The following is a 23,837-nucleotide window of genomic DNA, read 5'->3' as shown; positions in this document are numbered from 1 at the left end:
ATGATGCTCCTATGAACGTTCATGTATGGGTTTTTGTGTGGACATACATTTTCATTGCCTCATGTCCCTTTTGATGTGTTTGTTCCTCTGTTCCTCTTTTACTATCTTTGTTTGGTTTAAGCTAATATTTTTTAGCATATAATTCTACTTTTCCTAATTTCTTAAACATTTTAGTTTAAGAATTTTAGTTTAGTTTAAGTATTTTAGTTACTTTCTTAGTGGTTGCTCTAGGGATTAAAATCTAGTCAAATTATTGAAAGGCAAACATGCAGTTGATTTGCTTATGTAGTTGATTTGCTTTGGGTAATCCTCTGAGGAACACTTAGATGCAAACATGCAGTTGATTTGCTTATGTAGTTGATTTGCTTTGGGTAATCCTCTGAGGAACACTTAGATGTTCTGAAGTCCCCCAGCATGACATGTAACTGGTAGGTGCTGGCTAGTAAAGCTATTCATATTTGAATTTATTTTTCATGTAATAAGCCGTCTTATACTACTCTTATTCTCATTGTTTTTCAGTGGTTTCTTATCTAAGTAGATAATTATTTTCTTCTTTTCCAACATTTACGGTTCTTATTTTTGTTTCATGTACTGTCTACACTATCTAGAATAATGTTGAATAATAAAGGTAATAGTGATTAGTCTTGTCTTGGTTCTTTTAAAAGATTGCCTAAGTGAAGGACTATCAACTCTACATGCTGGCATTCATCTTTTTTTTTTTTTAAGATTTTATTTATTTATTTGACAGTCAGAGATCACAAGTAGGCAGAGAGGCAGGCAGAGAGAGAGAACGGGGTGGGGGGGAAGCAGGCTCCCTGCTGAGCAGAGAGCCCAAGGCAGGGCTCAATCGCTGGCATTCATCTTATGTCCATGGCGAACATAGCTAATCCTTAGCACTTTTTTCTGCGAAGCCATGGCCCTTTTTCAGAAGCCTCACAGAAACATTCTCCTAAGTGACTAGTTAATTGGATTTGGTACAGTGAATGAGATCTGTTTGGCCTTGGCTTTTCTCTTTGATGTAGTTTGATATTGGCTGTTCATTTCAAATATTCTTTTTCATGTGTCTGTTCCTGGCTTATTAAAAAGTCTTTTAAAAATCACAAATGGATATTTAATTTTCTAAAAGATTTCTCCAGGGTCTGTTAGAGTGATGAAATGGCTATTTCCTTTGGTTTATTCATGTTAACTACATTGATGAATTTTATAGTTCAATCATTGCTGTAGTCCTAGAAACCTACTAATCTTAATGTGTATTATTCCTTTACAATACTGGTGGGTTTTGTTTAGTTCATATTATGTGCCAGACAGCTCTGCTGCATGCTACACACCTGTGAACAAGATAGACAAAGTATCTGCCTGTATTGGGCTCTCAAATTCAGAGGTAATAAAGAGAGAACATTTGCCAGTTATCCCTTATGCTGAGCCTCTGGCAGAAATCACTCAAGGTATGCTGTCTTGATATGGCTCTCCCTTTGTCGCTCGCCCTGCTTGTGCTCTCTCTCAAATAAATAAATAAAATATATTTTTAAAAAAAGATATGCTGTCTTACAGAGCCTTAAGAAGTCCCAGAATGAGGCCATGATCATTTAGTGGTACCTGCCATTAGACTGGAGGACAACAGACAAGCATCCTGCTATTTGCTATCCCTAGTTTGATGTTTTATTTAGAATCTTTCATCGTATAATGTGTGTGAGGTTGTTAGTTCTTGAATATGTCAGGTCTTGAATTAAGTTAACACTAATTTGGTGAATTAAGTGTGATGTGGGTCTTTTGGTGGGAGGCATCTATCTGACCACTTTTTCAGGTTCTTCAGTGGCTATTATTGCATTCGGATGTTCTGTATCATTTGGGTTGATTTTGATTTATATTTTCCCAGACAATATTAACTGCGCTGAGACTTTTTGGTTTGGTTACATGGAGTTTCGCATAGTATTCTTTTTTTTTTTTTTAAGATTCTATTTATTTATTTGAGAAAGAGAGCACAAAGGGAGTAAGAGGGAGAAGCAGACTCCTGCTGAGCAGAGAGCCCAACATGGGACTCGATCCTGGGACCCTGGGACCATGATCTGAGACTAAGGCAGATGCTTAACTGACTGAGCCCCAGGCGCCCCCAGGAAGTTATTTTAAGGATATCTTAGGGGTGCCTGCTGGCTCAGTTGGTGGAGCATGTGACTCGATCTCAGGATAAATAATTTTTTTTTTAAAAAAGATTTTATTAAAAAAATAAAATATAAAGATTTTATTTATTCATTTGAGAGAGAGGGAGAGCATGAGAGCTGAGAAGGTCAGAGGGAGAAGTGGACTCCCCATGGAGCTGGGCGCCTGATGCGGGACTCAACACCGGGACTCTGAGATCATGACCTGAGCTGAAGGCAGTCGCCCAGCCAACTGAGCCACCCAGGCGCCCTGGTAGTTCTGTTTTGTTTTAAATGTAGGCTTCATGCCCAGCATGGTGTCCAGTGGGGGGCTTGAACTCATGACCCTGAGATCAAGACCTGAAATGAAATCAAAAGTTAGATGCTTAACTGACTGAGCCACCCAGATGCCCCATAAGGTAATTTGTTTTTGTTTATCTCCCTTGTGGCATTTATTGTGTTTTAACTTTCTCTGTACCTCTGTCTCTTCTTTAAAGATGTAAAATTAAAAAAATATATATATATAAAATCACCAAGGTTAGGAGTTATATCTAATTCGTCTATTCATCTCTGTATTGATCAGAAGGTAAGTGCGTGGCAGAGATATTTGATATAAGTTAGTGGACTGAATAAATTAATGTTGATCCTTGTGGATTTGAAGAATATTATACATGTAAAAAGGCTGGAAGGAGACTGTGACATTTCCTTTGCTTTGATCCACCCTCTGTGCTCAGAGCAGTGATAACCAGATAGTGGCCTATATTTAGGAAAACTTATAGTTTAATAAAATTCAACTGGAGCTGCATCCTAGGAGGAAAATGTACATTTTAAAGATCAATGAAACTGTATGGAACTTTTACAAATATAGTTGAATTTAGAAGTGACTCTGAAAGCATGTCCAAGTTTCTCTCTTTTTTTTTTAATGTGTATGTTTTTTTAAGCCCATTAAACATTTGCACTGGCAAATAGAGAAGGGAGTTAGAACTGGAAAGGGTCTTTTTCTTTTTTTTTTTTTTTTTAAGATTTTAAGTAATCTTCACACTCAACATGGGGCTTAAACTCACAACCTCAGATCAAGAACTGCATGTTCCACTGACTGAGCCAACCAGGCACCCCAGAACTAGAGTCTTAACCATCCGGTGCATCTCTTTCATTTTACAGATGTGGCTCAAAGACTTGATTTGCTCAAGCCTATACCATTATTAGTTCCATGCTCTAGTCAGGACTAGACTATATAACCAGTTTCTTTTTTTTAAAGATTTATTTATTTATTTGACAGAGATCACAAGTAGGCAGAGAGGCAGGCAGAGAGAGAGGAAGGGAAGCAGGCTCCCTGCTGAGCAGAGAGCCCATATATGACCAGTTTCTAAAGTCCAATGCCCAGATTTGGGTTATCATAATCCTTGGTTTATGATACAGTCTCATCATTGGTCCTGCTTTAATTATTAATGTTTAATAATAAGCATTTATGAAGCCACTATCCCAAAAACTGAGACCTTGGTAGTAACGTACATCTAACTGTATGGTTTCTCCTCCCATTTTGTCTCACTCCCTATGAGGAAAGCATCTGAAACTCATGTTCAACATTATCTTGCTTTCCTTTTGATGTAGTTTTATTTCAACTCTCCCTTTCTGTGTATTTCTTTTTGCCTATTTCAATCCTCCTCTCTGTCAACCACCATTTTGTTCTTTATGCATCTGTTTCTGTTTGCTCATTTTTTTTAAGATTCTACATATAAGGGAAATCATGTGGCATTTGTCATTCTCATTCTGACTTACTTCACTTAGCATAGTACCTCTAGGTCCATCCAGGTTTTTTGCAAATGACAAGATATCATTCTTCTTTTATGGCTGAGTAATATTCCATTGTGTATATATATATACACACCACATATTTATGCATTCATCTATCAATGGATGCTTAGGTTGCTTCCATATCTTCGCTATCGTAAATAATGCTGCAATGAACATAGATAGGGGTATAGATACCTTTTGAATCAATATTTTCATTTTCTTTGGGTAAATACCCAGAAGTGGAATTATTGAATCATTGTATCTACTTGTTTTACCTTTGGTGGTCTCTTGATCTGAGGAATTTTTTTCAAGGGCCCTGTGATTTTCTTTTAATTCATCTCCACTGAGGGGATTTATGCTTGCCCAGTATTGTCTTAAAATCAAATGACTGATCTGGGATACACCTGAAATTTTTTTTTTATAAATATTCCGAGTGATTTTAAAAATTAAGGATAATAGTTGACATATAATATTAATTTCAGCTGTACAACATAATGATTTGATATTTGCACTTACATGAAATTTTACACAATTCCTGGTCAGGATCGAAGGCAGAATGACAGAGTTATAGACTGCTATTTCGGAGACCTAACAGGCTGTGTGGAACGGGCAGGGCACTAACGTGGCTTTACTAACTGGACCCTCATTTTTTGAGTAGGTGTAACCCCAGTGAAACTTTCTTTCCACCTGCACTGGCTGTGCCGCTCCCAAAACTGGGGTTGTGTTGCCATGATGACTATCCCCTGGAATCGGGGGGCACAGAGGCAGTGAGCAGTCCTGTGGGCCCCTCAGCTAGTTCTTTCACTTCCTTCCCAGGTTAGAACACCTTTCTGATCTTCAGGGACTTAGAAATACTGTTTACACAGATGGAAACAACAATAGTAACAGGCCATTCACCAAGAGGAGTGGACTGTTTCTTCATAAACACAAATCTAAGACTCACTGTAACTTGCTTCCTAAATTGTATTAATTCACACAGATTCTAACTGCCATGGTCAGTGCTGCAGAATTTGTTCCAGCCTCTACCTTCTACTCTATATCCCTACCTTCACATTCTAACCTTTCAATTTCTTAGCTTCACATGCTTTCCCCTGAACCCCCAACCTCTGTTACTGTCCTCAGCAGTTTTCCTTTCTCCCATTCCCACATTCCAACCAGATACTATGAATGGCTCTTTAGTTAGCACTTAACATCAGCTAGACACTGCGGCCAATTGCTCTTTACGTACCATCTTGTGCTACTGTTTTGTCTTGCTCTTTTGTCCTACTCAATGAAGTAGTAACATTAGTGTCTTCATTTTATGGATAAGAGACTGAGGCTTGTTAAGATGAATTTGGACAAGGTCCACATCTCCAAGAAAGCTAGGATTTGAACTGCTTTTTGTTGTTTTTATTTTTATGTTATGATGCCTTGTCCAAGTAAAAGAAAACTTAAATTGGCTTTAACAATAATGAGATTCTTTTTTTTTTTTTTTTAAGATTTTTATTTGTTTATTTGACAGACAGAGATCACAAGTAGGCAGAGAGGCAGGCAGAGAGAGGGAAGCAGGCTCCCTGCTGAGCAGAGAACCCGATGCGGGGCTCGATCCCAGGACCCCGAGATCATGACCCGAGCCGAAGGCAGAAGCCTAAACCACTGAGCCACCCAGGTGCCCCAATAATGAGATTATTTCATATAAAAAGGTTGGTTAGTTCAGTAGCTCGCCAAGGACCTAGGCCTTTCTATTCTCCCACCCATCCTTGCTGTATTAGGCTTTGTTCCCAGGTTAACCTAGCTTCCCACAAGGTTTCATAATGCCTACTGAAGTTCTGTCATTACGTTCGTAGAAATTCTAGAGGCAGGGAGGGACACCATTCCTCCTTGTCCATCTCTCTCTCTCTACTTTGTCATGCATTAAAAAAAAAAAAAGATTTATTTATTTCAGGGGGGTGAGGGGCAGAAGGAGAGGGAGAGAGAATCTTAAGCCGACTCTGTGCTGAGCATGGGAGCCCGACGCAGGGCTTGAGCTCTTGACCCTGAGCTCATGATCTGGGCCGAAATCAAGAGTCATACACTTCACTGACTGAGCCACGCAGGCGTCCCTGTCATTCATTTTTTTAAGAGCATTTTAAGTTACTTATTTTTCTTATGACTCTCTCTTATCTTGGCAGATTCTTTATTGTCCAGAATGCCATAAACCCGTGCTCACGAATCACTGGCAAGGGGAATAGGACCAGAATCAAGGGCTTAGACTAATCAAGACTCATTCCCAGGGCTGGCTTCAAGCTTCCTTGAACCACCTTGCTGTTCTACAGAACAAAATTAAAGTTCTGTTAGAAGAAGGGAGATTGGGGTAGAGAATGGGTATTCAGTGTGCGACCAGCAGTGTCTGTTATAGAATCCAAAGGTCCAGGTTGTGTTTTGTGTGTGTTTTTTTAAGTTCAGGTTGTTAACCTTGCCACACTGCTGCTTTTCTGGGTTCTCCTCGCAGTTCCCATCCCCATCCAGCATATTTCCTTAACAGTGAGCCAAGTCTACAACCATAGCTCTAAATGACACATACCAAGGCTGTCCTTGACAGAACAGTGAGGAACATGAAATATATTCCTTGGGGCCTGGTGCTCCTGTGGAATCCACAGGTCAGTGACCCATGCTTGGTCAGCCTGGGCATGTCACACTTGGGTGGGGAGAAGAACAGGGGCTCTACCTCCTGGAAAGGTAGACTGGCCTGACCCTGACTCAGCCCCAGAGCTGAGTTCCAGGCATGTTCCCCCCTCTCTGAGAGCTCTTTTCTGGTCCATACTTCTCTTCTCTTAGGATATTCATTCTTTTTCCTTCCTTCCTTCCTCGCTCCCTCCTTCCTTTCCTTCTTTTCTCTCTTTCCCCCATTCTTTTCCTTCCCTCTTCCTTCCTTCTTCTCTTCCCTTTTTTCCCTTTCTTTTTTAAGTAAGTTCTGCAGCCAGTGTGGGGCTTGAACTCACAACCCTGAGATCAAGAGTTGCATGTCCTACCAACTGAGCCATCCAGGCACCCTCTGAATTGGTTTCTTAACAAATTCTAATTTGTCCCCAGTCTTAAAACCCAACATTACCATCATATTTCCTTTCCTTAAACTCCCACAGTAGAAAAACCCTTATCCACTGAATTTACTAACCAGTCACAGGTCTCCCATGTGCCTTAGAAACTTAGAGAAAATATTAGACAATAGAGAAGAAAGTTAAGTTTTAATAACTGAGTGCCAGGTGCTGGGGTAAATTCTTTCCCACACTGACTTTATCCTTAATAGCATCCTGCTAAATTAGGTTATTTTAACTTTCACTTTGGGTTTAGGGAATTCACGTTCAGCAAAAGTTACGTCGCTTGCTCAGACGAGGTTAAGGTTGGCTTGAGGCCACAAGCTAGTAGGAGCCCATGATAGCATGACCTCAGGCCCATGGTCTTTCCTCTCCATTCTACATGAACTCCATCCTACAAAGACTACATGGTCTTTGCTGGTACAAAACACATTTGTATATATTTGAGGCTCACGACAGTAGCAGGGTAAGTCCTAGTATCTGCATTTTGTAAGAGGTGCAGAGATAGGAAATGACTTGCTGGAAGTCATGTGGAGCTTGGCTTTTCTGACTACAAAATATGCCTAGCAGGGCATAATGGTATTTGTTAAATGATAATCCAGATGATGGTGGGTATTCAGTAACTGTCAAAGTAAAATGACTGAAAAGCAACTTAATGTCACTGCTTAGAGGTCTCTAGGTTCCCTTTTCTCCCTGTCACCTCCCCTCTGGAATCCCCTCACAGACCCTCTTTTCCCAGGAATTCCATCACTTTCAATCAACACTCAACAAAGAGTAGCACTCACCTGTCTTCAGGCAGGGGGTTTAAGAAGGAAGGGCCCTCTTTAAGATAGAGCTGAAAGGACCTAACAGTGTTTGTTCTCTCACCTCCCACCTGGAACGGGGAGGCCACATTCAGACTCTCCCCCAACCCCACGTGGTAGGCTGCATTTATTCTGGAGTAGACAAACCAGTGCGCCCCTGCTCTCCTGTTCTGTTAGCGTTGGCCCTGGCAGTCCTCACTAGTGTCTCTCTCCTCTCTCCTCCCTTGGCACCGCCTCCTGCCTCTGGCCCCGCCCCACAGCCCTGGACACAGTACACACAGCCTGGAGCTTCGGCTCCAAGGGAAACAAAAGCTGGATTCTCATGGCTATGACCAGCACCTTCATACCAGGGCTGAACCCTAAGAATCCTCATTATATCCCAGGGTAAGACTTCTACCCAAAAGCACACCCCTGCTTGCTTCTGGGAATAGGGATGTAAGGACATGGGAGCTGTGCCACCTAGACCTTGGGGGCCAACAGACAAACTGGTATGGTAGGCCCAGGGCTGAGATATTTATGGTGCTGGATGGAAAAGGAAGAGCAAGGGGATAGTGGTAGCTGGGCCCCACACGAAGCTCTGTGTTGTCTTCTCCATGGTAACAGGGTAACAGCAGAGGGGAAGGGTTGAAAACCCAGAGAGAACGAAGAAATGCCTGTTTCAAATAAACATAGAGCTGAATCCAGGAAAAAAAAAAAAAAAAAAGAAATCAGGGCTTCAGAGGTCTCTGTATATCTGGGGGTGGTGGAGCAGGGGGGAGTGTAGAGGTGAGCGGGTGAGTCCTATGCTACAGGTACACTGGACACTGCCCACTACTTCGGTTCAGCATGGGCCAGACCTATGGGCAGATGACCAGTCAGCTACTTCGAGGATCTCCTGGCCTAGCCTGGCCCCCCGCCCATCGTACACTTCTGCCTCCCATCCGGCCTCCAGCATCTCCTGAGGTTCCCAGGGGAAGCCTGCCTGTCAGGCGTGGGCATGAAAGGCTCAGCTCCAGCATGATCCCTGGGTACACAGGTATGTATGGACAATCTAAACAGATGTTCCCAACCCAGAATGTGTGCCCCAAACACTAATCAAAATCTTCCTTGCCCCCTTCCTCCCAGGTTTTGTGCCCCAGGCACAGTTCATCTTTGCCAAGAACTGCAGCAGGGTCTGGGCTGAGGCTCTAAATGATTTCACTCAGTGGTCTGGGGGACAAGGCAGTCAAGAGCTGCCAAAGGAGGCCAAGGGTAAAAAAGACGCCGAGAAAGACCAAGAGCCAAAGCCGCAGCCAGAGCTGGAGGCAGAGAAGGAGCCAGAGCTGCAGCAAGAGGCGGAACAAGTGAGACCAAGAAGGGTAGAGGGGGTCCAGGGGCTTAGGAGTGGGGAGCCTGACCTCTTGTGAGGCCAGGCCTAGGGGTGGCCATGAGTAGCATGGCTATGGGTACCGGGAATGTGGACTCAACCACCAGCTCCACCTCCCAGGGAGTTTCTGTTGGAGCATGAGGGCTGAATTGGATAGCCTTATTTTTTCTCTGACTTCTCCTCCCAAGGCTTCCCCCTATTCCATGGATGACAAAGATCTTCGAAAGTTCTTCATGCCAGGTGAGAGAAGTGGGTAATGACTAAAGGCATGGGGAGGCCCCCAAAGGGTTCTGACTCAGTATCCTCACCCCCCAGGCTTCACTGGTTACGTGCCCCGTGCCCGCTTCCTCTTCGGTTCCAGCTTTCCTGTACTCACCAACCAGGCACTGCAGGAATTTGGACAGATGTATTCAGGGGGCAGACCCCAGAAGAATCCCAAACCTCTCCCTCCACTTTCTAGGACCTACCCTCAGAACCTGGGCCTTTTACCTAATTATGGGGGCTATGTGCCAGGTAAGGATAGCCCCAGAGGGGACTGGAATTATTTGTGTGTGTGTGTGGAATGGGTGGAAGTGGCTTGGGAGGGTTGGAATAGATATGGGGGGGGGGGCCCTTGGATCATGTAGTTTAGCTTTCTCACTGGGCAAAAAAGGAAATGGAGATATAGCTCACAGTGGGAAGTTGTGACTAGATTTTAGAGGGCTTAGAAACTGGTTGAGAAATAAATGACTCTCCATGCCACTGGCTACAAGTGACATGACTCTCTTGTCCATACAGGGTATAAGTTCCAGTTCGGGCACACATATGGGCATCTCACCCATGATGCACTGGGCCTCACCACCCTCCAAAAGCAGCTCCTGGTGTAGGTACCTGGACTTCAAGTTCTTTCTTCTCTGTCCTCCTATCCCAGTCATCCTTTTGGAAAGAAGAGAAGTGGGCCCGAGGGTGGGGGGAGGCACACAGAGAAATGTTTTGGAGGCCGAGCACCTTTTTTATTAATAGGTGTAATAAATAAATAAATAAATACATAAACAGAAGCCTGGGCTCCTCCTCCCTCTTCTGACCACCAGGCACTGGCCACAGCCTATTTACATTTGGGGGCTTAGGGAGCTGGCCCCAATACTGTCACCTCTCCTCCTCACTACCTGGCCTAGGGAACCCTGCAAATGGGCCTCTGGTCACCTCCCTCCACAGGAACATGCTTATCTGTACCTATGGAAAGGCTGGCCCAGATGGGCTGGGGAAATCCTGGCAGCCCAGTGCTGCATCCCTTCCCTCCTTTCCTGGGTGGAGGTCTGGATGAGGTCACTGGGACAGTTAATGGGGAGTAATTAATACTGAGCACAGGGATGTATGGCCCCCAGCTCTCAGTCGACTCTCTGTGGCCAAGCCAGAGGGCTTGGGAAGGGCTCTCAGGCTCTGAGTCAGGGGTTATGAGGGTCCCTGAGGCCACCAGCATGCACAGGGCCTCAGTTTTGGCTGCTTCCGGGGGTTGGACTTGGAGTTGGGGTCAAGGTCACATAGGCCAGAGGCACCAGGCCGGTGTCGGGGCCACGGCTGCAGCGCAGCCAGTCTCCTCCAGCTGGCCCCAGCACCCGTAGAATATCTCCCTTGTGGAAGCTCAGCTGTCCAGGGCCTGTAGCCAGATGATGGCACAGTGCCTTCACCTCGCTGGGGAAACAATAAATGGAGGTCAGAGAAACCCCATCCAAAGCCAAACCCAGCCCCCCAATCCTATCTTCCAGGGCTTACCATGGAGGCTTGGAGGGCAAGACTGGGGAGTGTGGCTCCTGCAGGCTCTCCTTGGGCTCTGGCTCTCGGCGGGCACCCACTGTCTGTGCCACTAGTTGGAACATGGACTTGTCCAGGCTCAGCCAGTCAGACGGTAGCCTAGGGGAGAGCAACCGGGGCTCTGGCTCTATCAGTGCTTTGGCTTAGATAGGCTCCCCAAATCCCTCCATCTACACCTTGGGTTGCCTCTCACCTGTTTGTGGGCCGGGTCTCCCGCTGAGCCTTTCGGGAGCCAAACAGGTGTCCCCACTTGATGCCCCCGGGTGAAGGCTCTGAGGCTCCTTCCTCATTTTCTGCTGGGGGGGCAGTGGACCCCTCCCTCTCCCGGCTACGCCTCAGTTCAGCCAGCACAGAATCGGGGGGGCTTCCCATCCAGAAGGGCCAGCCCCTGTCCCGGCCAAGGGTCTCCTCAGGGGCAGGGCAGGCCTCTGCCCCCTCAACTACTCCCTCTCGGGGGGGTGGTCCCCCGCCTCCGGCCCCTTTCTTTTTCTCACTGCTGCTATTGCTGCCACCACGGGGGAACCTAGAGCCCTCAGTTGAGCCATCTATGTAGACCTGGGAACTCTGCATGAGCTGGTACCACCAGCCAGCCTGCCCGCTTCGGGCCCACCTGCCACGCCCTGAACCCCCAGCTGCCTCTGCCACCTCTTCTGTCTCCTCTTCCTCCTCATCTTCTCCACCTTCAGGGGCGCCCACACCCTTCACCCGCTCCCCATGGACCGCCCTGTCCATGTCTCCAGGCCCCTCCTGGCCCCTGGCCCGGGCCAACTGCAATGTTGAGTGCGCGGACAGCAGCAGATCCTGGGACACCCGCAGCAGCTCCTTGTGTTGCCGCTGCTGCTGCCCACTTTGTAGGAGCCGGTGCTGGAATAGCAAGTCGAGGCTGAAGGGCAGCAGGGCCAGGGGCTGCAGTAGCAGCAGCAGTTCCTCGAAGAGGCCGGGGCACACGGTATGCGCTGCACTCAGGAAGCCCCATGGCTGGTAGTGGGTCTGGATGATATCTAGGGGAGCAAGAAAGAGAGTCTGAGCCCCACAGAGAAGGAGAGCCTGGCCTGGGGGCGGGGGGGTGCCTCCAAGAAGCGGCCCTGGCAGAGCTGCTGCATACTACCGCACAGGCTAGGCACTGTGCTTTTGGGTGGACGCCAGCGCAAAAGAGGCCGTCTGAAGTTGGTGTAGGTCGTGACCTCTACAACCCTAAGTGGCGGCCTCAAGTTCACAGGAGAGGTGTGGGGGTTCATGGCCACCCTGACCTCCAGATTTCCTGAGTATCCTGCTGACTCCAAGGCTCTAACACAAGTAGAAGCTGGGGAGAGACTGGGCTGGAAGTCCAGGCTCTGAAGATGATCGCTTGGGTGGTTTTCCTCCCCACCTCCATCATCTGTAAAGAGCCACGTCTCCCTCTTCTGAGCCTCTGAGATCTGGCCTATATTGAGTTTTCAAGAGAGAGTAGTGTTCCGGGCATTACCTTCGTGGTTATAGAGGTGATTAAACCAGAACTCCAGGGACCGGATGCTGTAGGAAAATAGGCAGAGTTGAATCTTTGTGGAGACAGCCAGATGATAAGGTACAAAGGAGACAGACAGGGGTCAAACATAGGGCAGAGGCATAGGTGAACATCTCCCTTCTATGGCAGGGATGTTACCTAGTTCATTTCATGTAAAATAGTTCTGGAAAGTCAGAGGGGGATGTTGGAAGGGGGTGAATATGTGGTTCACAAGCCAATGACATCCCTCTAGAATGGATGTGGCTTGCCTAGGGCCCCAGAAGCCAGGGCAGCTACTGAGAATACAGAGTACACATCCCAAAGGGGATGAACCGGGCTCGTACTTGAGAGGCAAGGATACTGTAATGTGGATCTCAAGGGGATCTTATGGTCAGGCAGGATTTGGAAGTAGTGCTGGAATTGGGTGGATCAAGGTTTACAATATCCAGAGAACCACATTAATTTCCAAATAAGCCAGATTATGAATTTATAAAAGCAAAAGACCATGTTGGTGAGCAGTGCCAGAGGGCTATGGGTGTGGTGGGAAACCAGGGACCCACCGAGAGAGGCTGAAGCTAGATGGGGAGAAAGTGAGCCTGGGCCCTGGCCACAGAGCCTGCAGATTCCCTTGCCTCTCTCAGTCTAGGGAGTTGGTTCCACAGACACGGCAGAGCCCAGAGGTGACGGCTGTGGTTTGCCGCTCTTGCTGCCCCACACACTCACTTCAGCAGGCCGAGAATGAAGGCGTTGAAACGCATGGTGTGACTGGTGAGTTCTGGGAACTGGCTGACCTTGTTGTAGAGGCCGTGCAGGACCTTGGTGGACGGGCCTGAGAGGAAGCCAGAGTTAGCAGTCACATGCCCAGTCTCCTGAATCTGAATCTTGGCCTGGGGTTATCTTGCCACCCAGCACTTACCTAGCTGTGTGGAAGCCTCAACCACACTCCACGGCATGTTCTTGCGTTGCCCAATGATGACATCTAGCACAAAGGCCTTGAGCCCATCCTCTAGCACAGCCTGGACTGCAGGGCATAAGTACTTCAGAACCAGGTGGCCCACATTGGGGCTCACAGAACTGTTCCCCAGCTTTGCCTGTGGATGCGGTAGAGAAGAAGAGGGAATCGTTTGAAGCCCGACCTTGGTCTTCTCTGACTCTCTTAGGCCTCAGCGTGCTTCTCTTGTGATCCCCAGCCCAAAGTACCAGATTCTGGGTTCTAGGTGCAGGAGAGCAGAAGGCGGCAGCATAGAATGCGTGAGGGTCAGCAGGGTAGAGCTCAGCTTGCCAGTTTTTTGCCTACCTTCACCCCAGGATCCCGGCTTGTGCCAAAATGGGCCACGATGAGGTCCACGGCAGTGTTAACCGCCTTCACCAGCCCTGCAAGTGAGAACTCCATGTGACGGGTTCCTAAGCAAGTCCCCCGGCAACTCAGCTGAAACTGAGCCCTCAGTGGAGAGAGAGAGGGGCATCCACTCTCTGTCTCTGTCTCTGCACATGGGTCTCAGTCTTACTGAGGACCAGGTCCCAACCCCTTCCTGTTTTTGCCCAGTTCTCAAGCCTTGTACTGTTTTCACTGCCAGTGGGCCCGTCCCGGTGATTGCATCTTTAAGACTCTCTTACTCCAGTCCTGGATCAAACTAACTATCCATCTTCTTCGCTATGAGAAACCAGGCTAGTGGCTGTTGGAGAAAGTCCAGGGCCACTCACAACAGTGACCGACAAGGGCACCTCTTTGACACACTGCCTTGCGGTGTGTCTGCTATGCTCTCACATTGCCAAGTTTTTACCCTCTTCTCAAACTCTTGGTTTGACTTTACCAAGAGAATAGAGGCCACTGGTCATTAATTCAACTTCACGGTCCATTCAAAAGACATCACTACATTTTGTCTATCTTCCTTCCTGTCCCCCTCAATCTCTATCTTGCTCAAGGTTCTTCCCTTTTCCCAGCTTTGAACTCCCCACTCTGCCTCTACAGGGGACTTCAGCTTCATCCTTCTCCCTTCCCACAGGCTTCCCTTCAGCCCCCAATTATGCTCAATTCTTTCCCCATCATCTCACTGAAAACAGCTCTCTCTTAGTCCAGTGGTCCCTTATTTGCTGAATATCTTAGTAGATGTTACCATCATGCCTACCCAAGCTGTTAGGCCCTGTAGTATTTATACTCCCATTAGAGCACATGGCCATTTATGACACGGCAATCTCCCTCACTCTCCTTAGCCCCCTGAGGTAAGAGACCGAAGCCTGATTCTTAAGCATCTGATAAATGATCCTTGTGCACTCATGCACACTAGCCTTACACAATGCACAGACTTCTGCCTCTTGCCCCAGTTCCTGTGCTGATTCCTTTCTAGCACTTTCCCTATCTAAATAGGGAAATATTCTGGAGGACTAGACAGTAGGGCAATAAGCACAAAAAGGTACTGACAACAGAATTCCTGGCCTGACCTGGGGGTCATATTCACCTTTTTTCTGAAGCAGGTCAATGGAAATGGCCTCTGAGTTGCCATCTGGGGACAGACAAAACTCAGCTGGAGGCTTCTCAGTCAAGGAAAAGGGATCTTGGAAGTCAGGGCAGGTCAGTGGTAATGGCTTCACTATTTGACCTGGAAAGAAGAGAAAACCCAATCTCAAGCAACTTCCTTCCAAGAGTCGCAGCTCAGTTCTGTGCCTCATACTCTCTGGGACATGTTCCTGTGGGACTGCTCCTTTCCCCAGCCCTGCCCAGCTGCGTTAGAGCCTGCCCTGGGCATCCTGGGGACCTGGCCCACACACCATTCAGCCGGCAGTTCAGATGGCCAGCAGCACTGAAGGAGCCAGGGAACTCAAAGATGGGGTTCCTTCGGGCCAGCCGAGCATCCTGTGGCCTTCGGTCCAGGCTCCCTGACAATCCAGGTGGCCCTAGTGGGTTCTTCCTCCTGTATTCCCGCCACTTGAGTGCTTGAGGGGATAGGTGGTTGGCTGAAAGCAGAACAGATGAGCGGAAGAGACGGGCAAGAGTTAGCAGGAGACAACATTTCACATCCACCCAGTGTGGCCATATAAAATGAGGGCTGGGAGTGTTTGGATATTATTCATAGAAGCTGGGGAAGGAGATGTAAACATTTTAACCCCTGACCCCAGGTCGGAGAATAAGAAAGCATTCAAAGGTGGCGGGGGTGGTGGTGGTAGAAATGCTTGTGGTGGACGGTAACGCTCATACCGTTATTGGGCCTGGAGGCCATGCTGCCCTCACCACCTCCCCGGGCTAGACTGTCTGCTCGACTGAGGCTAGATCTCCAGGAGCCCAGAGGAGGCAAGCTTCCTGTTCCATGGAGACGGTACTCAGCCAAGGTCAGTAGCTTCTGATCCTCCTTCTGTGGCTGCTGGGAGGTGGCAGGCCGGGCAACAGGAGGACAGGAGCGGCTCCATGGGGGTGGGCTTTCTGTGGCTGTGGCCTGCTCTGGAGGAGGGGAGCACGAGGTGGAAGCAGAAGAGTCGGTGCTGGGCCCAAAGGGGCCAGCACTGCGGATGGGGGAGTAGCTGCCCAGGGGTGATGGGCGCGAGGTTTCTGGCTCAGGCCCAGCTTTCCTGGCACCTCTGTTGGCAGGTGCCTGTGACTCCCCTGAGGGAGCTAAGGCTGGGACTTGAGCAGTGGGGGCAGCCAGTGGGGCAGGCTGCTGTGCACGGCTGCAGCCAGAGAGGCTGTAGAGCTGGGAAAGGCTATGGAGGGCGCGGGCCTTGGCCAACTGCTTTGGGAAGTGGTGCTGGAACACGAACGGCTGGATGGGCAGCGTGGTTGGCCTCTGCTCCTTGCTGTAGCGAAGGACTGGTCGGCTGTCCGCACCACCCCCTGTGGCAACAGTGATGAAGGAAGAATCAGAGAGACAGACCCTAGGACCCCCAGGAGAGGAAGCAAAGAAGCAGACAGATAATGCTCACAGGGGAGAGGGGAAGAGATGGGCAGGACCCGGGTTGTAGGAATTGAATGCGGGGTAGGGGCAATCCAAGTTTGGGAATGTGACAGTGCTCCTCCCATCTTTTGTAAAACTTTTTCTATTGTTTTTACGATGCTGAACTCTCCTGTACTCTTGACTAGTCACCCCTTTTTCATTTTCTTGACTTCAAGGGTGGGTGTATCTTAAGGCTCCATTCTTAGATCTCCCTTTACACTTTCTCCCCTGCATTGTTCAAGGTCAGACATTCATACAGAAGACTCCTGAACCCATAGCTTTAGCCCCCACCTTCCCCTTAATCTTTGGATTATTCTGCTTGAGGATTCTGCTTTCACTTAAAATGTACTATTTTAAGCATGTCTGGGTGGCTCAGTCAGTTAAGCATCTGACTCTTGATTTCAGCTCAGGTTATGATCTCAGGCTCTGTGCTGGGCTTGGAGCCTACTTAAGATTCTTTCTCTCCCTCTGGGGTGCCTGGCTGGTTAAGCCTCTGACTCTTGGTTTCGGCTCAGGTCATGATCTCATGGGTAGTGAGATCAAGCCCCATGTTGGGCTCTGCTCTCAGTGGGGAGTCTGCTGGAGATTCTCTCTCACTCTCTCCTTCCTCTGCCCCTCCCCTGCCTCGCTCACTCTAAAATAAATAAAATCTTAAAAAGAAAAAGACTCTCCATCTTCCCCCCTCCCCATCAAAATTTTGCTATTTTAAAGAAGTTCATCTATCACCTTTCCCCTCATGACTTCCATATCTGTCAAGGGCAGATCTACCATTTCCTTGTTTCTAAGCCTAAACAGTTGGGAGTAAGGATCACAGATATTCAAGGTAAGATGTTATTTACTTCAAGCTTTTGCTCATCACCAGTCTCCACTAAAGCTGACTCATTTCATTTTTAAGCAAATCTAACCATAACATTTCTTCATTTGCAGCTGGAATCAGCCTCCTGTCACCTCCATCCACCCCATTCCCACTCTTTCATGATCCTGGCACTAGAGCCTCAGGATCCACATTTGCTCCCTCTACACAGAGCTGTGGTCCCCAACACTGGTCCTCTCCTGTTCTTTCAGCCAATCTTCAGGTCAGCGTCTCTCAACACACAGGGCTCAGAACTAAACACAAAACTCCAGGATACTGCACAACCTGTCTTTGTGTGAGTTGTGCTTCTAATAAAACTGCACACACTGTAAACATTTGAATTGGCACAAGGTGGTGCTACAAGCTTCCACGAAGCCAGAAACCCTGGGTGTGGCTCACTAGACAACTCTGGCTCAACAAATCTATGAGACAGGAATTAATATCCTTACCTGACAGCTCAGGGTATTGGAAATTTAGAGAGATTAAGTCATTTGTCCAAGGTTATACTTAGGAAGTGCCAGAGCTAAAATTCTGCCTAAACCAGAGTCTGACTTAGGGGCTAATGTTTTCTTTATCACATTGCACTACACAGGAAATGGTATCCCTCATCTTTTCCCATTTATTTACTTCATTGATTCTTAAGGGGATAGTGATCACAACCTCAACAGGGAGGGGTTTCAGAATCACTCCCAGGGAATATATTCAATATATACCCTCCTTTCATCTCCAATCTGTGCTTCGAGAACAACCTTTGTCATTCTCCCTTGCTTATTACTATGCTCCAGTCACACTTCCTTCTACCCTTAAACATGCCAAGTTAATTAACATCTCAAGGTCTTTTGCACCTGCTGGTTCTACCTGAAATCATCTCATCATTCAGGCATCAGTTCAAATATCACCACCTCAGTGGTGACCACCCCAGTCCCTCTGGGAAGTCACACTCTGTTTCATTATCCTGTTGTATTTTCTTTTCAGCATTTTATCCCTATTAGAAATTATCTTATTTGTTTATTATCTATTACTCCTCATAAGGACTCCAAAAAAGCAGGGTTTTTGAGTTGTTCATTGATGTATCCCCAGTGCCTAGACTAGAGCCCAGTATATAGTAGGTACTGAATAAATATTTGTTAAATGAATGAATCCCCACGGTCACCCTTGGTTCAGGCTAGTCTTGCTGCAACCAGATCTTCTTACATAAATCAGATTTCTTAATAAATACCAGTTTTATCCCCTGGGGCCCTACTGCCCACAGAATGAAGTCTAATCTTCTCAAATAGGTATCCACACTTGCCACCAATTAGATTGCTCCACTCAAACTCGCACACCTGCCATAGACACCGCTCTTCCCACCCCATTCCCATCTTTAAGTACACAGCCTTTCCTGTTGGGAATGCCTCCTCCCCTTCCATTTATTTGAATCAAATTTCAAGGCTGAACTGACCCTGGCTTTCAGATTAGGTCTTCCCAACAGTAGCTTTATTATGCCTGCTATATAAAGTATGTTTGAATTAAACTGTTTATTTCTACTCTTTTTTTAAAAAAAATCCTCCCCAAGTCCCCAGGATAGGGTTTGAGTTGAGAGGAATGAGATAAGGGAAGAAGGAGGGGTCTGACCTGGGGAGTGGGTCTCAGTTTTGTCCCCAGGGAATACAGAGACTAAGGTTTCTCACTTTTCTGTGGGACAGCCCTTGAGAAAATCAGAGACCACATTCACCCAAGTTTGCTGTTCTGTAGGTGACACAACCACAGTCCTTCAGTTCCTTCTTAAAATGGAGTACCCAGAACTTGTAGGTGAGCGCTAACTGGTTCAGAGGAGTAGAGGACTATCAGCTTCTCCTTTCTGGAGTCTTTCAATGAAGACAGTCATTTGAACTGTGTGGAAGCCCTTCCAAACTGCTGACTCATTCTGAATGTGCAATCAATTAAGTATCACAAGTCAAGTACAGCTTACCTATCAAACTTCACATTAGCCCCTGCTTTTTTGTTTTGTTCTTTCCAGATTTGGTAAGGTCTTTTTGAATCTTGACTCTGCTGCTCAGGATGTCAAAGAGATCTCAGCTTCTTTTGTCATTCATGAATTCATTGAATTGTCATTCACTCTTTAATTAAAAAAAAACCATACAGAATCTAGAGAGAAGCCCTATGGGAGGTCACTGGAGACTTATGCAACAGAATAGCATCTCTATCTGAAAAGTCTTATCCAATAATTTTAAAAAAACACACACACACCACTTTAAAATGCCTCTCCCATCTCCGACCAGGATTGTTCTTGCCTTCAGAATGCCAGCCATAGCATCCCCTGGGCCGAGTGGCACCCACCAGGTAGTGAAGTCTAGGAAGGGAGTGGGACTCTAGCCAATCTCTGCTGTTTCAGAACCCCCTCCTCCTTGGGGCCTCCCCTTTCATCCTCCACTCCAAAGGCAGCTCCTCTGTGTCTGTTTAGGAGTGTGAAGTCTTCTCAGGCTATGATCTCCCCAACAGCAGAGATTACACCATTAATGGTTCTTTAACCCATTCCCTTCGAGAAGCCAAAGGACCCGACCGAGCCCACAGCATAGCACATGCCCCTTTATGTCCCTTTCCCTGCTTTATCTCTCCTTCCAAACCCTCTGAGGTCTGCTTCCCCCCTCACTACTCCTAAATGTTGTTTTCGGGATTCTTCAGCCTTAATATTAGCAATTTCTCTTCAAAACTTTGTTGAACCCAACTCTTTTTTGAAACTTTCACCTCCTCTAGTGCCTGTGGCTTTACTCTCCCCTGATTTTCCTAATTCTTCTCAGAACTTTTGAGTGTTGCTCTGCTCACCCTTAAATCATTATATCCTCAGGGCTCTCTGTCCTTGTTCCCTTTACAACTCCACACATTCTCCCTGGGGGCTCTCATCTACTCAAAGCTTCAGCTACCTCTATTATTCTGATGATTTTGGTCTTGGTGGTCTCCTGACCCCCAGGGCATCCTTTCCAATCCACCTTTCACCCAAACTACCAGTGATCTTTCTAAAATGCAAAGAACATCCCATTAAGCTATTAAAAACAACCAAAATGCCACTTCCCAGATTAAAATCCTTCAATAGTTCCCTCCACACCCTACCAAATTATTTGGCTATACCAAATTACTTACAGTTTCTGTAAACATCAAGTTATTCTTCACCTTTGTGGTTTTACGCAGACAACTGTATGAACCCAGAATGTTCTTCGTACAAGTCTCCACAAAGCCTATTCCTCATCCTCTTTCTAGACTGGCTTTAAATGTAAATTCTGTTAGCAGTCTTTCTCTGACATTTTAGTCTGTCTAGAGATGCCTCTCATACACCAGTACTGTACACCTTCATCTCTGGTTTTTGTTCTTAAGTAGGCTCCAACACAGGGCTTGAACTCACGATCCTGAAATTGAGACCTGAGCTGACATCAAGAGTTGGCTGCTTAACCAACTAAGCCACCCAGGCATGTGCCTCACCCCATCTCTGTGTATTAATTATGTTACCTTTTCTGTTTTCATCCATAGTCAGAATTCCTTGAGGCTAGAGACTGTCCCTCACATCTCTCTATCACCAACATTTAACACAGAGCATTTATAAAACAATTATTTAAATGTAATAAAATAAATAGGGAAAGAGCAGGCCCAAGATGCTTAAAAGTCAAGTGTCTGGATTCAGGCTCTTTGAAGAGCAGCAACAATCACTGACCAAAGAGCGAACCTCAATGACACCCAGTGTGGTTTGCCTATGGGACATATCTCTTAGGCACTGCAAATTCCTAAATGTCCCAAACTGAATTTGGGACTTTCTCCTTTTTCTAGGAAATCCACTTTTACATCAGTGTCTGTGGTCCCTATCCATGTACCATCATCTTTCCAGTCATAGAGGCTTACTATCACAATCTTCTGCATACTTCCTTTCCCAATATATCAATCTCTGACATTTCAGTGTCACTTTTTATCCTTCCCTCCATTACAACTGTAGGACATGACCTCGACTGGAAAGATGATGGATCTAGGCTGAGGAACCTTTAGTGGTTATGGATAGGGTGGTTGCTAGGGCCCTATCACTAAGGAGGCCATGCATATATATCCTGGTATTCTCCAGCCTCTAGGTTCCTTACCGTCAGCTCTAGCTCTTGCATCCTTCTGGGTATGGCTGTTGGCTGGGCTCCCTGAGAGAGCAGGCCCTGGATCCATCAGCTGGGCCAGGGGGCCTTGCCCAGCAGCTCTGAGGCTAGCAGGTGGCATCTCACTGGACTGGGGGCCCTGACAGACCTGGGTGGACCAGGGCTCTGGGCCAGTTATGTCCATGCCGGGCCCTGAGGGCATGGGTGGTAGGCTGTGGCTACAGCGAGTGCCCTCGTCCAGTGGGCCCACCCTATCTTGTTGGGCTTCTGGGATGGGTGAGAACTCCTGGGAGGAGTCCCCAATGCTCACTCGAAGTGGTGGGGAACCAGAGCCTGCAGCTTTCTTCCGGCCCTTGGCGAGCTCAGCAAAGGAGGTGACTCGCCGAGGTGGGGAGCCAGGCCCAGCGAGGGCTGCAGGACCCTCACTCAGGCGCACTGGGCAACTCAACATGCGTTCCAGTGAGCCCAGGCGGACAGGAGGGCTGCGTGCGAGGCTGCGATCACAGCTCCGAGAGCGCTGGCGTCCAGTGCTAAGGTTGGGGGGTGAAGTGTTAGTATACACTTGCCCCTCGATCACACTGGGGCCCACAGGAGCTGCTGCGTCCACTGAGGAACCCATCACTCCTTGTTCCTCTGTCTGGACTTCTGGCCTCTGGAATAGGTAATACTCAGAGGGCTGGCCAGGGCCAGGGTCTGGGCCAGGGCCTGGTGCAGGGCTTATCTTGGTGTGTTCTTCAGAGCAGCTGGTGATGGAAGAGCCAGCTGGGCTTGGGGATGACTGGGAGGAGAGGTCACAGGTGACAAGTTTATAGTAATTCTGGGTGGCCACAACAAGACGGGCCTGGCTCTGGAAGCAGGCTGTGAGGTCAGCCACACCTGGGCAGGGCTCACAGTGTGGGCGGTAGGAGTTGCAGTTGGCATCGAGCTCAGGAGATGAGGCATGAGGACAGCCATAGCTCCCTTCCCTTCCTCCGCTGTCAGGGTGGTGGGACTCGCAAGACATCTTCGACTCAGCTGGGGAGGGCTGCAGGTCCAGGTAGAAGGCGCCAGGGTCTGAGTGGCTGCAGAAAGAAGAGTTGCTGCAAGACTGTGGGGCAGAGTTGAGATTGGCACGGGAGTTGCCATGCATCTTGTTGTAGAGGGTGCTGAAGGTGACCAGCACACCGTCTGAGCTGTTGCAGGAGGAGTCACTCACGTAGCCCATGGACTGGTCAGCCGCCTCGGACTGACTGGAGGTGCTACTGCAGCGGCAGGGCTGAGGCCCCGAGCCCGAGCATCCTGGGTTCCTTGGGGACTCATCTGAACTGAGCTTCCATTCCTGATCGAAGGAAAAGCCAGAGGTATCACTGGCTCCACCCCCACTGCCACTCCCCCCAGGTCCCCCACACTCGTCCAGCTCCATGGTCTCTGCTTCCAGGTCTGGCCGGCAGCAGTGGCTAGGGCTGCAGTGCTGGCTCTCCAAGGTGGCCACTGGCTCCTGTTCCTGCCCCTCCACTACTCCAGCCCGACTACGCGTTGCCCCCCATGGCCTGCCTGCTCTGGGGCCAGGTGGTGGCAGCTGGAAAGGGGACAGACGGAAGGTGGGCTGACCAGCCCCATGCAGGTGGAAGGACTGCTGGGTGGCACTATCACCAATGCTGTCGTCATACAGATCACTAAGTCCTGGCTCAGCCGCACCCTCCTGCAGCAGGAAAGGATTGTGCCGTTTAGGGGCCCCAGGGCCTCTGCCATCCCGAACCCTACTCTTCGTGCTGTCTGCAGGCCGTGCGGATCCCCCTGCAGCAGAGTGCAGACTGTTGTATAGCAGCGAGTCAGCTTGTCCTAGGTCTTGATCAGGCTGGGTGATGCCCAGGTCAGGGGGGCAGAAAGGATTGGATCTGGTGCTCCCACTACCTCCACTTGCCCCTCCACAGCACTGCCTGTCTGGGACCTGACAGTGCACCAGGGGGATGTGGTGGACGATGAGGGTCTCTCCAGCCAGCTTTGGGGGACTATCCATTCTGGAAATTTCGAACAAGGGCATCAACAGCACCAGACACTGCCCCCGGAGCCCAGTGGGGCAGAACACATTTCATCAGGAGAGCTTGGCACCTGGAGAGAGAGGGAAAGAAAGGGAACCTAATGTCACCTCCCTGGAAGTCAGGGACATGCCCTTCCCCTTAGCATTTTCAGATGGAGAAGAGCCCAAGAGGAGAAAAGACTCAGAGTCGAGATGGAGCTTGAGAGCACAGCCCGACAGGGTAAGGCCACCCTGCCGGACTTTCCATGTAGCACAGGTCCAGTTCCTGAGTGCCTGCTCCATTCCACATCAGCCATGCATCCACTCGTGACAAAGGGCAAACCCCTTTTCATGCCACCTACAAAGGTCTGGGGATCTCAAGAACAGTAATTTCTCCCTTTCTTTCAAGGACATGTTCTTAGCAGTAAATGATGATAAGTCCCAACTACAAAAAAAGTATGAATAGAACCTAACTTAGAAAAATCATCTAGGATGCTGAAAGGGTGCTCGGCACTGAGGGGGACAGAGAGATGCCATAGACCCAGCTAC

General features: G+C 48.1%; 2 protein-coding genes across 4 annotated transcripts in view; one reads left to right on the top strand and one right to left on the bottom strand.

Annotated features, from left to right (window-relative positions):
- Positions 1-6,858: 6,858 nt before the first annotated feature.
- On the top strand, positions 6,859-10,136 carry CIMIP2B (ciliary microtubule inner protein 2B). Its single transcript, XM_080820403.1, has 6 exons — positions 6,859-8,169; positions 8,577-8,800; positions 8,890-9,107; positions 9,319-9,370; positions 9,446-9,643; positions 9,908-10,136. The coding sequence occupies exons 1-6, from the start codon at positions 8,108-8,110 to the stop codon at positions 9,994-9,996; spliced, it is 843 nt and encodes a 280-aa protein (XP_080676529.1). The 5' UTR covers positions 6,859-8,107; the 3' UTR covers positions 9,997-10,136.
- The window catches only part of RUSC2 (RUN and SH3 domain containing 2), a 68,203-nt gene continuing 54,470 nt past the window's right edge, over positions 10,105-23,837 (bottom strand). The window contains exons 2-12 of one of the 3 annotated variants that reach the window (XM_080820400.1): positions 21,284-23,380; positions 15,601-16,230; positions 15,174-15,359; positions 14,864-15,004; positions 13,702-13,778; positions 13,321-13,495; positions 13,128-13,233; positions 12,387-12,433; positions 11,115-11,922; positions 10,883-11,020; positions 10,105-10,801 (exon numbers count right to left, since the gene is read on the bottom strand). In XM_080820400.1, coding sequence (XP_080676526.1) covers positions 10,600-10,801; positions 10,883-11,020; positions 11,115-11,922; positions 12,387-12,433; positions 13,128-13,233; positions 13,321-13,495; positions 13,702-13,778; positions 14,864-15,004; positions 15,174-15,359; positions 15,601-16,230; positions 21,284-23,312 — 4,539 coding nt within the window. In that variant the 5' untranslated portion in view covers positions 23,313-23,380 and the 3' untranslated portion in view covers positions 10,105-10,599. The remainder of the gene's footprint in view (positions 10,802-10,882; positions 11,021-11,114; positions 11,923-12,386; positions 12,434-13,127; positions 13,234-13,320; positions 13,496-13,701; positions 13,779-14,863; positions 15,005-15,173; positions 15,360-15,600; positions 16,231-21,283; positions 23,381-23,837) is intronic. The other 2 variants (XM_080820401.1, XM_080820402.1) reach the window with 2 other exon arrangements.

The sequence above is a fragment of the Martes martes genome, assembly GCF_963455335.1.
Source record: "Martes martes genome assembly, chromosome: 12".
In the NCBI taxonomy this organism is placed as follows: domain Eukaryota; kingdom Metazoa; phylum Chordata; class Mammalia; order Carnivora; family Mustelidae; genus Martes; species Martes martes.
This window is presented reverse-complemented; position numbering and strand designations above follow the sequence as displayed.